This window comes from Chamaea fasciata, unplaced genomic scaffold (genome assembly GCF_029207755.1).
Source record: "Chamaea fasciata isolate MVZ Bird 193981 ecotype frontalis unplaced genomic scaffold, bChaFas1.0.hap1 SCAF_7, whole genome shotgun sequence".
Taxonomy (NCBI): domain Eukaryota; kingdom Metazoa; phylum Chordata; class Aves; order Passeriformes; family Sylviidae; genus Chamaea; species Chamaea fasciata.
Window position 1 is genome coordinate 33,338,925 of NW_027094092.1, and position 13,588 is coordinate 33,352,512.

Consider the following 13,588-nt stretch of genomic DNA (forward strand, 5'->3'; position numbering starts at 1 on the left):
ACCAATTCATAGCGGTTTGGAATGCTTGTAATTTCCTTTTTGGATAAAGTTAGACTATCAAGATAGAAATCCTAATCAGTCATGTACCATTTTTGATTTACTGTTCATTATAAAGCTTTTGCACATCATAAGTAGTACTTTTCCTCATAGACCAGGATCATGTCATCCTATATTATTCAAGATCATGAATTTATTTAAAGAAATTAGAACTGTTCCAGGAGAAGATATTAAGAGATGTATTTCCTGGAGTGTCCATTGTCACAACAGCACTGTCATTATCAGGCAAAAGGAAAATCCTAAAGAAGGGATTTGAACCTGGTTCTCAGCAATATTGCAGCTGATTAACCTAATTGCTGGATTATTCTTTCCTTCAGTCTGCCCCTCCCTTCCTCTTATTTAGCCCCTTTTAGTTTCAACACTTGGCTGTTGACCCATTTTTCTATATCAGAGGGCTTGACTCTGCAATTAGTTTTTGCTAGCAAAACAACTACTTTTATTAATTATGCAAATAAAAGGGCTAAGCACATTTTTTAAAGGGCTAAGTAAATTTGTAGGCACTGGTTCTTGACATCACTTAGTGATATAAGATGAATAGAAACATGGTTGCAGCTTGAAGGGCACAACATGAGAAACGTGTCTTATTAGTGATTTTTTACTTACTGATATACTGTCAATATGGTGCAATTTCTGGTTCTCAACTTTTATCCTTTTAAACCTCTTTGAAAATTCTATGAAAATTGAATAAAAGGAAAAAGTTTAACGTACACAAAACCAATAACTATCCCCCCCAAAATTAGAAAATGTATAATGCAAGATAGTAACTCCATACCCAGATGAATATAATTATAATACAGTTATAGTCTAATTATGAAACAATTAAAATAAAATTTGTTACAGAAATTTAATTTTTAAATTCAAGTTACCACTTTATCCGTGGGTAGCTTCTTTTCTTGAAGTGTTGCCGACCTAAATGCATACCTGCCCAGTGAAGGCTCCATAGTAAACTCTGCCTCACTGCATGGTGAGGATTAAAGTTACTTTATATAAGGATGTTGTCCACACTGCAATTTTAAAAAAAGGTCAGTATTTAGGCATACAACAAATAAAAGTTGTGAAAATGTGTGTGGATGAACGTGTTTAGTGTATTTCTGAGGTTGTTGTTGTTGTGTTTCACTAATTTCCATTGATTTTATTTTAATTTGATAGGAGTCTTCAGATTTTAGAATAGTTAATAGCATGCATGTAACAAAGGCATTACTTTTCTCATGCATTTTGTTTCTTGAATTGCACTTCATAAATATTGTAATTCAGACTACATGAGAATGTGAATACATCTTGACTGTGGAAGTACAAATTTTTAAATTTATAAAGCAGGTCATGTCTTACTGCCCAGAACACAGAATTTTAGCTATGGACTCTTGCTGTACTGCTGGATTTAGCAGGATTTTGCAGTTGATACCATGGAGTCCCTAACACCTAAACTCATTTATTTGTCAAGTTTGGTTTAATTGATGATTCAGAAAAGATAATATGACATTAGTTTGGCCAACAGTATTAAGTATATGTGTAGATCTTTGTTGAAAGTTATGGTATAATCAGAACTTGACTTGCAAATTTGTATTGTGAGTTGTATCCCTCAAGAAAGATATTTGCTATTTAAGGAAGTATTATCACTGAAATATGAATAAATAAGCAGAGGATTGTGATAAATACTGTATGTCATGTAGATTATATTTTATATGCATTATTGTTGTATCTATTGTACAGGTACAACCAGCTGCACAAACAAGTCTCCTTTCATTTCCATTGGGAAATGGTGGTAATATATATTATAAATTGGACTTCTGCACTAAATAATCTTCATCATACTGTTTTGGTGTTAGTTATTGCTTAGGTATAGATGTAAGTAAAACCCATGTGAGGGTAGGTATACATAGAGATGGGTAAAAAAAAAAATAAATCCAAAACCACACTCTATGGCTAGAATGGGAACTATTACTTTTAGCTTACTGTAGTTGCAGTTAACTTGTTTTCAATTATCTAGTTCTTGATTTTATGCAACTGCTTCTTTCTCATCTCCCAGTTATCACAGACCTTCCTAAAGTAGCCAGTGACAATCATGAACAGCCTATTTCAAGTAGGAATATCAAGCCAAGTGAAGGCTGGGAACAAAATCTTTTCTGTAAGAATAGAATGTCACGGTGTTAATGTGTTTCATACACTGTGAATTAGTGTCGTGTGATGAACAGCTTTCACTTTTCAGTATAGAGTATTTTCTCTGCTTATCTGTCCCTCTTCTGTTTATAATCACATTAAACTATTTGACAGTTGGCATGAATAAGGATTGCAGACAGGTAGGAAAGGGAAAAAACAACTCACTCTTTATAGGATTTTATGACTGCAGTCTTGATTCTCCTTGGACGCTGAATTCCACAGCAGTGGTGCATCCTTAGGCAGTAGCACCCTCACTGTTAATAGAAACTTAAATCTAGAAATTTCTACTGTGCTTTCTTGGACTGCTTTATCACTGCAGTGATAGTTGAACTGATGATTTAGCTTACTGGAAGTAGAAATTGTCAGTAGAAGCTTCAGTTAATGTGGGAAGGAGATCATGAAATTCCTTTCTAAGTAGATTGTATGTTTAAGGATAAAAGCGGGAGAAAAAGTCTTGAATATAAACATATATAGGTAGCTAAGGAAATCACATCACTTAATGTTTTGTCTTTGTCTTCCTTTAGATAGTGTGTGTATGGATACAGTTACCCTATAACCTCTCTCCCTTATGTGCTATCCAGTTCCCTACAAACTAAGAAACTGTAGAGAAGAGTGGAGAAAAATGTAAAAATCAAGGAGGGAGGATTGTCTTGTGAAAATGCCAGCTGTATCTTTCTCTGGTGATATTTTATAAAGATTTTGTTATGAAAATAAATTTAAGATTAAAGAGTAAAACCACAAATGAACTGTGTGGGAACCCCAAATAAATGCTTAGGTACCCTAATGCAAGTTGTAGATATTTTCCACTCAACAGAGGAGGGTCAAAACAGGGCAGGGTTAATTTTTACATCTTTACCTTGGCAGATTAAGATGCTTATCATAATTTGAATGCTGCTATGCTGAGCTGCAAACTAAAAAACAGTGTTAATGAAGAAATCTAAAAACTCTTGGAAAAGAGTTCGTTCTGAAGAATCATCTGAAGCTTTGGTATCACCTTTTACAGACTTCCTTTTGAAATCATATAATACTTTTGGAAAGATTATGATACCAGTTTGGGAAATTTTAACAAATTTTACTCTTTGATTAGACCAGTGTCGTGGGAATAGAGACTGCATCTTCTTTTGTCCTATACTGAATGTGCTTCTAGTAAAGAGAAGTTATGTTTTAATATAAGCTGTTCAGACAGTTCTTCAGTCAAGTTTTCTCCCTTGTTCTGAATATCTGTATTTCAAAATATTTTTGCCATATGTTCTGGCATGAGTTTTCATTTTTCATAAGCTGTCTCATTTTCATATTTGCTGCCTTTATTTCAAACCTATCTGTGTCCATTTTTATTATTTCTACTGGTGCACATTCCAATTTAGTATCCTCTGTGGGTTTCATTATCATGCTGTTAATCCCTTCTTTCACTGACTTAATGAAGATGTTAAACAAAATCAAGCCTAATACCAATCCCTACGGCACCCCACTTCAGTTACATTGGCATTTTCATTACTCTCTCCTTACATACTGTCAGCTAGTTAGCGGCATTTATAATTAGGAGAGTTTAAAAATAATTTCCAGATATGCCTTATCAGATATTTTAAGAATCCACATGAACTATAAACATTATTCTCCCTTATTTCTGCATATATAATTTGCTAAAAAACACAATCACCTGTGGACATAATATGCATTTTATAAAAATGTGGTATCCATTGCTCAAGAGTTCATGTCCACGTTGAGTCATTTCTCTCAGTTTGCACTGTTGGATACTAGTCTTTTCTACCTTGTTTGTCTGGACCCACACAAGGCCTTTAGTTTTTTCTAGTAAATAGCAATTTAAGTGTCTCATTCCCAATCCCAACCCCAATTGTTAGGAATAGACTCATCTGAGTACGTTTTTTAAAAATTTGTTTTGTTTGGCATCTTTATTTGAAGTGACATGAATAGTAAATGAGGAAGTGTTAATCAGTTTGGAGGTTTTACTCCATCTTTTAGATAAGGTATGTTCATAAAGCTAAGTGTTCTGCAATTTTTCACAGTTGGCAGATTTGCTAATGTGGTTGTGTGAGAACTTGTGATTTTTTCAAAAGCTTGAGAGGAATGGTAGGCTTTGTAAAAGGTGGCAGATTAATAGTCATGAAGAGTAGAATTCCACTGTCCCAAGGAAGAAATGCATCAAAGATTAATAGTCTTGTTAGCTTGCTCATTTTAAAATAGGGATACTGCTCTTTTTATATTTAGGAAAAAGCACCCTTCAGAATGTGGAGAACAATATATTCTCTGTGGCAATTAAGTCTTAGGGCTGTCTACTGTAATTTTCCATGAAGGAAGGAACAGTATGTACCCTGGGCACTAGTACAGCACACGGGCCAAAATATGCTAATTAAGTAAAGATTATTTTTACCTCAATTTTGTTCATTTCCTCTCTCTCTCTATTGGAGATTCCAAGTTGACTAAAACAAAAATCCTGGAGAAGATTTCACACTGTCTGTCTGTCATGCCCACATGGATATATTAGATAGCAAGCCTTTTTCACCCACTTTACTGGAATCTTTTTAGATGTTTATAACTACAGGTTCTGACTTTAAAAGCTGCATTTATTTTTGATTTATGTCTAATACTCCCTTGGAATACGAATGACAGTCTTTGAGGTGGGCTTTCTTTGTGAAAATTTCAGGTTTTGAATCTTTGTCTTCTGTAAATCAGATGTGTGGAGGTTTTATTTCTGTCAGTGGTAGAGTAAAATTGATTTGACATTGATCAAGATTTAAAAATAACCAGCACTTTGCCAAAAAAAAAATGTACATAACTATTACAATTTTCTGTGATAAAATGGTTTTTAAAGAATTAGTTTCAAGCTAAAATTTTGATCTTACATCCTCTTCAGTTTTTGGCCTAAGTGTCCCTCTCAAGTCTATATATTTAGCATTTTGTTAAAGTTCAAGGTGCTACAGACCTCCAGGAATGTGTTGGATGAGATTGACTGCTATAAACCTCAAAAGGCTCATTTTGAGGTATTTGATTTTTAGAGGATTGCAGAAGTGTTTACTATTGGGAAGTATAGAGTATGATTAGGAAATACTCATTATGTTGGTTTAGTATTCATAACAGTATTGGGGCTTTTTCAGATGCACTGTTGAGTTCAAAGAACTGCCAGGTTCTGTGCTGCTCAGTGTTTGTATACTGTGTGACATGATACTTCTCTTTGTATAATTCAAATTAGGAAATGCACAAAAGTTTTAGGTGTGTTGATAGCATTATGACACTGTGTTCAGTGTCAGATATGAATGTGGGATGATGTATCTTATTTTTCCTAAACTGCAGAGAAAAACACAACCTAGGTTAGCATTCAGGAAATTGCAGTACATTTTCACTTCTTGTTAAAAAAAGAATGTTCTATGAATTTTCAACCCCCAAATATTTAAAGTCAAAGAGAAAAATTTAAAACACACATTGATAAAATAAATTTTAATGGTGAAGAACAATACAAAATGGTGAGTATTTTGCTGTCTTGTAGCTTAAGTGATCAGATACATACTGAAACATCCAGCCCAAAATGAGAACAAAATGGACTCACAGCATCTGAAAACTGAATTATAAAACTTTTAAAACTGTGGGAATATTACTGCTAGTTCAATAAAATAGCCATAATATGCTATTGATTAATTGTTATTGGGTTTTTTGACCGAACTACGAAAAAAAAATTATCCAGAGGGAGGTTCTGAAGTTTTGAGTATGATGTGCAAACATCCAACTAAGCTATATGTGGAGTCTTACAAATTTAAAAAATTCTGTTCAAAGATAATAAATTATTATTATTATTATTATTATTATTATTATTATTATTATTATTATTATTATCAATAATAATAATAGTAATAATAATATTTAGGAATATATCCTTCATCCTTTAGCTACTGATAACTGCACATTTTTACTCAGAAGAAAGCCTATATCAAGCTCAGCTATATGTTATGAACTCATTCCTGGAATTCTCAGACTATAAATTTGTAACAGTTCAAAAAAACCCCATGAATTATGTTGAAGGTTGGGTATATTTGAATCATGTTAGTCAGATACAATTTGTTTTCATAGTGTGAACTTCAAGCTTTTCAATTACTGTTGTCTAAATGATGCCTTTAAAAAGTTTATTCATACTGGTCAGTTGAATTAAAGATGTCACATTGCAAAAAGCAATTTTGCCATCGTGATCTAAAAGAAGAGGGCCCTAGGAAGAAAGGATTATCATATATTGAATTAAAAGTTCACCACCTTGCAGCTTTAATCCCGTTAGGAAAGATTATTTCTATCTAACTTAATCAGCCAGAGGTCTTTATTGCCTGGAGTATTAATTGATTTAGGTCTTCATTAAGGTCAGAGGTACCCGTGGCTGACCAGAGGCAGCCTATTAGTGTGTTGTCAGTTCTGCTTATTTACATTGACTGAACCTAATGGTGGGTTGTGTCACTGTTAGGTCAGGGGGTCACTGAACCTTTTGTGCACCCTGACCTGCAGTCACTCAGACACCAAACTGCATTCATAACAAAGATTTGGCTGATTGCATATTGACTCCTTCCTTCCAAGAAACATGCATTTGTCGTTCAACAATTAGCATTTGCTACAGTATCTGTGGGTGAATGTTCGAGATCCCTCGGTTAGAAGTTTCCAGCAAGTTTTATGTCGTCAGTTAATCACTAGCAAGCTTTAATGATGCCAGCAGGAACAGTTTCATAAACTTTCTATAGTTGCTCTTGGCCTTTAATTTAAAAAAAAAAAAAAAAAAAAAAAACCAACCCAAAAAACAAACCAATTCATAGGTATCCTATTACATCTTTTTCTTTTCTAGGCAACAATAATTGCAACTTTTTTGCTTTTTAATTAGAAGCTTAAGTTGGACCTCAGTCAATTAGGTCTGGTTTTCTCATTGTTTCTTTTCCTGATACATATGCATCTGTAGAAGATGTGTCCTTTTGGTAACTTAGAATACTGTTAAAAACTATTTCATGGGATAGTATAGTTCTAAGTGGCACCACATCAGTTCTTCTGACTGTTCCTTTCCATGACACTGTAGATACTTTCCTTCTGTTTTCCTAATAAATTGTACTTATCCCTGCAAAACAGCTACACTGTGAAAAGTAGTAATTCTCAAATAATCTCTTAGCTTTGTATCTGTGAGAGTATGCATTGCATCCTCTGAAGTTCTGATTGTCTACTGACCTTTTCTGATTACTTATAGTTGTGCTGACTGAGCAGAACAGCTGCTAAACTAATTGGTTAATTTATAAGGACTCACCTTTCATTTTACTTGCAATGATACAAATAAAAATAAAAAAGGAAGAAGTATGGAATCACATGAGGCCCCATTTATAACCTGCTTATTGCTGTGAAAAAATATGGGAAATAAATTTGTACAAGTGAGCATCTCAGCAGTATGAAGCTTGAGTTTTTGGGGTTGTCTTTGGATCAAGTCTATTTAAATTTTAGCGCTGGAAATATGTGTATGGTCTGCGGTGAAAATCGAATCACTAATAAGACATCTACTGTGTACATCTGGATCCTTTAAGGATTAATATAGATCCTTTATATTGTTGTTTTGTTTCTTTGCTGAGTTTCCTGTATAATGCAAGTCCGCCAGGCTGGATACACTGTGAATCTATACCCTGAAAGATCTTCTGTTATCCTCGTAAATGCTCCTAAAAGATAAACTGATGCAAGGTTCTAGCAGGGTTTTGCAGAACACTTTCACAACACAAGTACTGACACCATACATTGTGACAGCTCCTCTTGTAAGATTTCAGTACTGTGAACAAGATAGTATGATGACTTCCCTGATTTAAATGCCTTTTACTCTGCTAACAATTTTCTGTATAATGCTTCAAACATTCCAGAGACTACATCTTGAAATCTGCTAAAACAGGGTTTGTACTGGCTTGCTGCTCTGTCCTTGCTGATTATTTATGCTTGCTTTTTGTGACTGAGTCACTGGGAAAGAGAAGAGCGACGCCCCTCCTCCTTCCCTTATTCTTAATTATGTCCCCCTGAAGTACAGTTGGTGCAAATCTGTGGCCATTTTTTTATCCTTTTCTCCTCTTTTCCCCTTGTATCCACCCTTCCATAACATGGTGGCTTGTTGGCAACATTGTTTTTCTATTAATTGCATCTTAAGATACAAACAAGTATGTTAGGAACAGAGGGATTTTTTTCAATTGTTTTTTTTAAAAAACTCTGCAAATTTCCCACTGAATCTTAGCCAAAAGTGGTGCCAATTTTGCTCAAATCCTTCTGAGATTTTTTTATGACCTTGCTTATGACCAGTGGGGCTAATTGTATCAGAACTGTCCAGGATACTTTAAGAAAGTGCTATCTTGGTCTGTATTTCAAAAACACTGACAGATATTTTATCGTTAATTAGTATTCATATTATGTCTCAAACAATCTGTTCAAGAATAGGGGAAGTGAACTGGTTGAACAGCTCTTCTGTCTACCTAATAATTAACATGGGTGATGCATGGAAAACCAGCAGCTCAACAGGGGAAAAAAAGGAAGAAATACCGTCAGTGTGATTTTTTTTTTTTTCTGTAGAAGTGTAAACTACCTGCATTGGAGTTTTTGATGAATGCATGGATTTCACTTTGCAGAGGTGAAAATGAATGGTTTGCTTTAAAAACAAACCTGTGCCCCTCTGAATCATATCTTTCTGAATTTGTTTCTCATCTTGTCAGTATGCCACTTGGTAGCTGGCTGGACTCCCTTGTTCAGTGGCACATATTTTAAAATAGCGCTGTAAAAAAAAAGAAAAACCATTTGTTCCTATAAACCAAAATATTGCTTTCATATATTTTTCCCAAATTCAGGATTATATATAACATTATCAAACAATATTTCAGGTATTTTAAACCATTTAAATGGTTGATATGTGTCGGTTGGTATATTGTTTCCTCTGCCTCCTCCCCCTCTTCAGCTGCTAATCATAGAACTTGTATGCCAAATTGTAAAGATACTCTTCCAATAGTTACATGTGTGAGTCTTTTGTGAGACACAGACAGTTATGAGGACAGATTTGGAGTTGCATATGGGTCTGTCACATGGTTTGATTGCCATGTCTTCTAGGACACAGATTTCTTTTTTAATTATTCTTAATTCTGAGGAATTTTTACAGTTTATACAGTAAGTTCTGCAAAATTTTTCCGAAAGACTCCTTGCACAGTCCATTTTCTCTGTCCTTACTCCTAGTAAAATTCTTCCTGTGCTGACTTCAAAGCTGCTTACGCCCACCTTACTTCCCACTTCTATACTTAGTTTTCTTTTGATAGTGAATAAAATTTACTGTTTCACTGATTAGGAAATGCACAGACGTTCTGAAGAAGTGGAGCATAAGATGATGAAAAGTTTTGATATTTACATCGAGATTTTATAAAAAAAAATCTTAGAGATGTCTGAATAATAAGAATAAATGTTTCCTTTGCTGGCTGCTGTTAAAAAAAAGTAGGTCTTCAGAGTGTTGCCAGGAAGATTTTGGAAAATAAGCCAAAAGTAACTGCATTGCAGTAGTAAATCTGGCCACTTATTAAAGTCCATTTTCAAAAGGTGACCCATCTCTTTGTTCTAGTAGCATTCTTCAGCATTTTTTATTCAAATTGCGATTTGCTTTTACCTTCTGGTGGAATATAATCACTTTTTGTTCATACACAGTCATTTAGGTGTTCTGCTAATATATTTTTACAGTATTTTTAAATTATTTTACTAAAGATGTTACAGATATGTACTTTCTTATGTGGTTTTGTATAAAACAAAGCTTAAGACATAGATGATTAAAAAAATAATTGAACCAAAGGTAATGTGCATCATCATTCAAAAGAAAAGAAAACAAGAGCATATTTAACCATGTTAAAGGGCATCAGTGGGATCCAGCAACTGTAACAGTCCACATCAGATTATTGTTTTGTGCTGACACATGCATCCATGCATTATCTTTAGACTGGTATGTTTGGTCTATTTGTAACAAATGATGCCAAAGAACAGCAGTACTATTAAAAGAAGCTAGCTGGAAGAGAGAAAGGTGCTTCCCTTGTCTTCTGTAAGCTCACAAAGTCTTACATGTACTTGATCTGATTCTCTGCTAGGTTGGTGATGTTCTCTACTGTGCTGGACAGATCGCTCTGGTACCTTGCACGATGCAGCTTGTGAGTGGTGGCATATGCGCAGAGGCTAGCATTTCCCTCCATCATGTTGGGAGAGTCCTTCAAGCCATGAGCCAGAAGACTGCACTCCACCACGTCATCACAGCCAGCTGCTACGTGACTGATAGCAAGAGCATTCCTATCGCCCGCTCCATATGGCAGAAGAAGTTAAGAGAATGCAAACAGGTAGCTGCCGTATCCATTTTCTTCTTTCTGGGTTGTCTTTTTTTCCTCTCTAAGTCTTGCAGTAATATTGGAAGTTTTGCAGTACATTTCAGAGGGGTTCAAGTAGAAGTTTGTTTGAACAGTTATGTTCTCGCTCATTAGTGGTTGTGCACAACTGAGAAAGAAAACTGCTTAAAAGAAAGTTATATTCACCGCTAACTTTATCGTAATTCCCCAAAGCATTGTGTTTAAAAACTCTTAAAGAACAGTCAATTTTTCTAAAAAAAATGTGAACAATTCCTCGTTTGAATTACTTCTGTCCATGTATTTTTTGCATGATGAGAAATGGGTGTTCTACTTCAGCTTCTTGTCAGTGGTTCTGTTTAGGATTTTCTTCCCACTTGCTTACAGACAATATTATTATGATAACTGAGTTTAGCAATTTACTGCTCATTATTGCTTTATATTCAGCTGAACTTCTAAGACCACATCTGGACATGCTTATCTAGTGGTTAACCCTTGATTAACAGCATAATAATTTGCACAGTGATTTATAATGATGCCATAATAATTCCTGATTTGCATGTGCCCCTTTCCTTAAAATAGCCATGGAACACCCAGACAGCATTAAAAGGCAGTGGCCACAAATCTTACAAATAAAAATCATAAATAAAACATAACTTCTCCCCAAATGTATAAAAACCAAATGCATAATTGCTCTATAATTTAATATAGTTTAATAATATAGCCTAATAATTATGTTCTCTGCACTAGGCGAGTGTCATTCTGAGTAAAGAGATAGACTTCACTTACATGCTTATGCATCTCCACTTGTTTAACTAACAGAAAACACTCCTAAATAGCATTTATTATTCCTCCAAGACCAGATTCAGATCCAGTATTGAAACTGAATTCAATTTGTTTTTTTTAATTTAATACCCATTTTTGTTCTGTGACCAATTAGTAACATACCATGACCACAAACCCTCTCTGCTTTCTGATTTTCAATATATAATATTGGAAAACAGATTGGTGGTGTTTGCCAGTTCTTTGAAACTTATACTTTATCCATATACAGTCTTTTACGTCTTCCATAGTTACTATGCATACCAGCTACTCTTATTCAAGTCTTTTATTTCTTCTGCATACTAAGATGACTAGGCAATACTTGCTTTTTAATTTTTTTTTTTAGCTACCTGAAAAACACTGATGAAGTTGCTTACTTTGAGCTATCACTAATATCTGTTCCATGTCACTTTTTGGTTGTTCAAACCATAGATAAAAAAAATGGATTGTCGCCTACATGTACTCCTGAGAAGGCATAGCTGCCTGGCAGTTTTTAGGAATCTTTAAGAAAAACATCCTGCAATCAGGCAATTCTGTAGGATGTTCATCAGTCTTATGCTGTGTTTATCAGATCATATTTCAGTAATGACAGTATCAGAAAGAAAAAAAAAATAGATAACGTGTGACACAACACCGTCTAAAAATGCTTTGGAAATTAAATATAAATGGGAGTCAGATGTTATTAACAGCTGCATGTTCTTGTTTCTATAATTTTGTCAGTAGGAGGTTCAGACAGAGGAATTAAATTTTTTCCTCAGGATATGCATATTTTTTGATTAGTAGGGGTTTATGTACAAAGTAAAGCAGAGAAAGATACTTACACATATTTCTATTACAAGGAACTAGAGAGGGGAATTACCCTGCCCTGAAAATACAGTTATCCTGTTAATAAAAATAGAGATTTTTGTTGAAAAATGGTAAATCGTTCTTCAGTTGTACTTCTGCCTCAGTTATTCAATAGTATCCGTGAAAATAAATAATGCAGTTTTTACTTTGGAGCAGCCTTCCAGATCCTCTAAGATACTGCCTTTCTCTGCGGAAGACAGAGTATGGTAGCCTTACTCTGAAGGCATATTCCTTACCTGTGTGGTTCTGTTCAGGTTTTGGTATCCCAGTGCTACCACAGAGAGTTCAGTTGAATACCATGACATGACATAATGATCTGTCTTCGCCAAATATACTAAATCAGCCAGACCAAAAGTATTTTTTTATTCTTTAACTTTGTGTTAAGCAGTGGCCAAAGGCCTGAACCAGTAACAACCTACAGATTACTTAATAAGAACAAATGGTTTTTCTGTTGAAATTGTTCTCCTTCTGTCACCCATGAAAAAGGAGTTTGTTTGTGCAAATAAAACAGTCCAGCTCAGAAGTCATTTTTTGTAAGCTATACATGGTAAAACATAGACTTAATTATGTTTTAAAGGTGGGATTTAGACTCTGTATTTCTGTTCATTGAATGTTCTGTATTTAGTAGCAAAACAATGGTATATTAAGATAATTGTATTTAAAATGGTGACTAAATCATATGCATCAGAACTGCCAAAGGTGTTTTTCTTTAGAGCATGAGAAATTTAGCATTCTGTCATGTGGTGATACCTGATAATTATCTTCTACATAAATAGTATTGTTCAACAACTTCCCTTGAATCTTTCTACGTGTTTGATGGCAGTAGTAAGTACAGCAGAAAAAGGATTATATAATTTGTTTAGGACACCAATAAACTGGACCTGACAGCAAATAATATAAGGAGAAGTATGAGAATTGTTTTCTGGATATGTTTATATAGATTAACTTCTAAGAGCTGGATGTGGACATGCAATTGCTCAAAGCTTCATTTGAGATAAGGCCACAGGGTCAGACACAGTTAGCTGGACTTTAGAAGACTTCCTGCAATATTGCTAGTGATAATTGTCTTTTAGCAACTTCTTGAGTTACAAAGAGAAAAATCAATTATAATTAAATAAATCTAAATATTTTTTAATTTACATAAATTATAAAAAAGTGTATTTCAGAATAATCTATTTTTTCCAGAGGAAATATTTCATGTATTATTAACAGAGAAGTGGTTCTAGTGAGGATGGGAGGGTACTGTAAGAGAGGGAGCAAACAGTAGCAGTAAGCAGGCTGGGCCCCCTAGCACCTTCTAAATTGTTTCAGTCACCCAGCCTCTGGTCCCATCCTTATTCAAGCATCATTCC

The 13,588-nt window shown here is 34.4% G+C and overlaps 1 protein-coding gene across 1 annotated transcript in view; it reads left to right on the forward strand.

The window, feature by feature from the left end:
* The window catches only part of DPH6 (diphthamine biosynthesis 6), a 198,354-nt gene that overhangs the window by 123,644 nt on the left and 61,122 nt on the right, over positions 1 to 13,588 (forward strand). Inside the window, exon 13 of the mRNA XM_066188341.1 lies at positions 10,323 to 10,565. Within this exon, the coding sequence (XP_066044438.1) occupies positions 10,323 to 10,565 (243 nt within the window). The remainder of the gene's footprint in view (positions 1 to 10,322; positions 10,566 to 13,588) is intronic.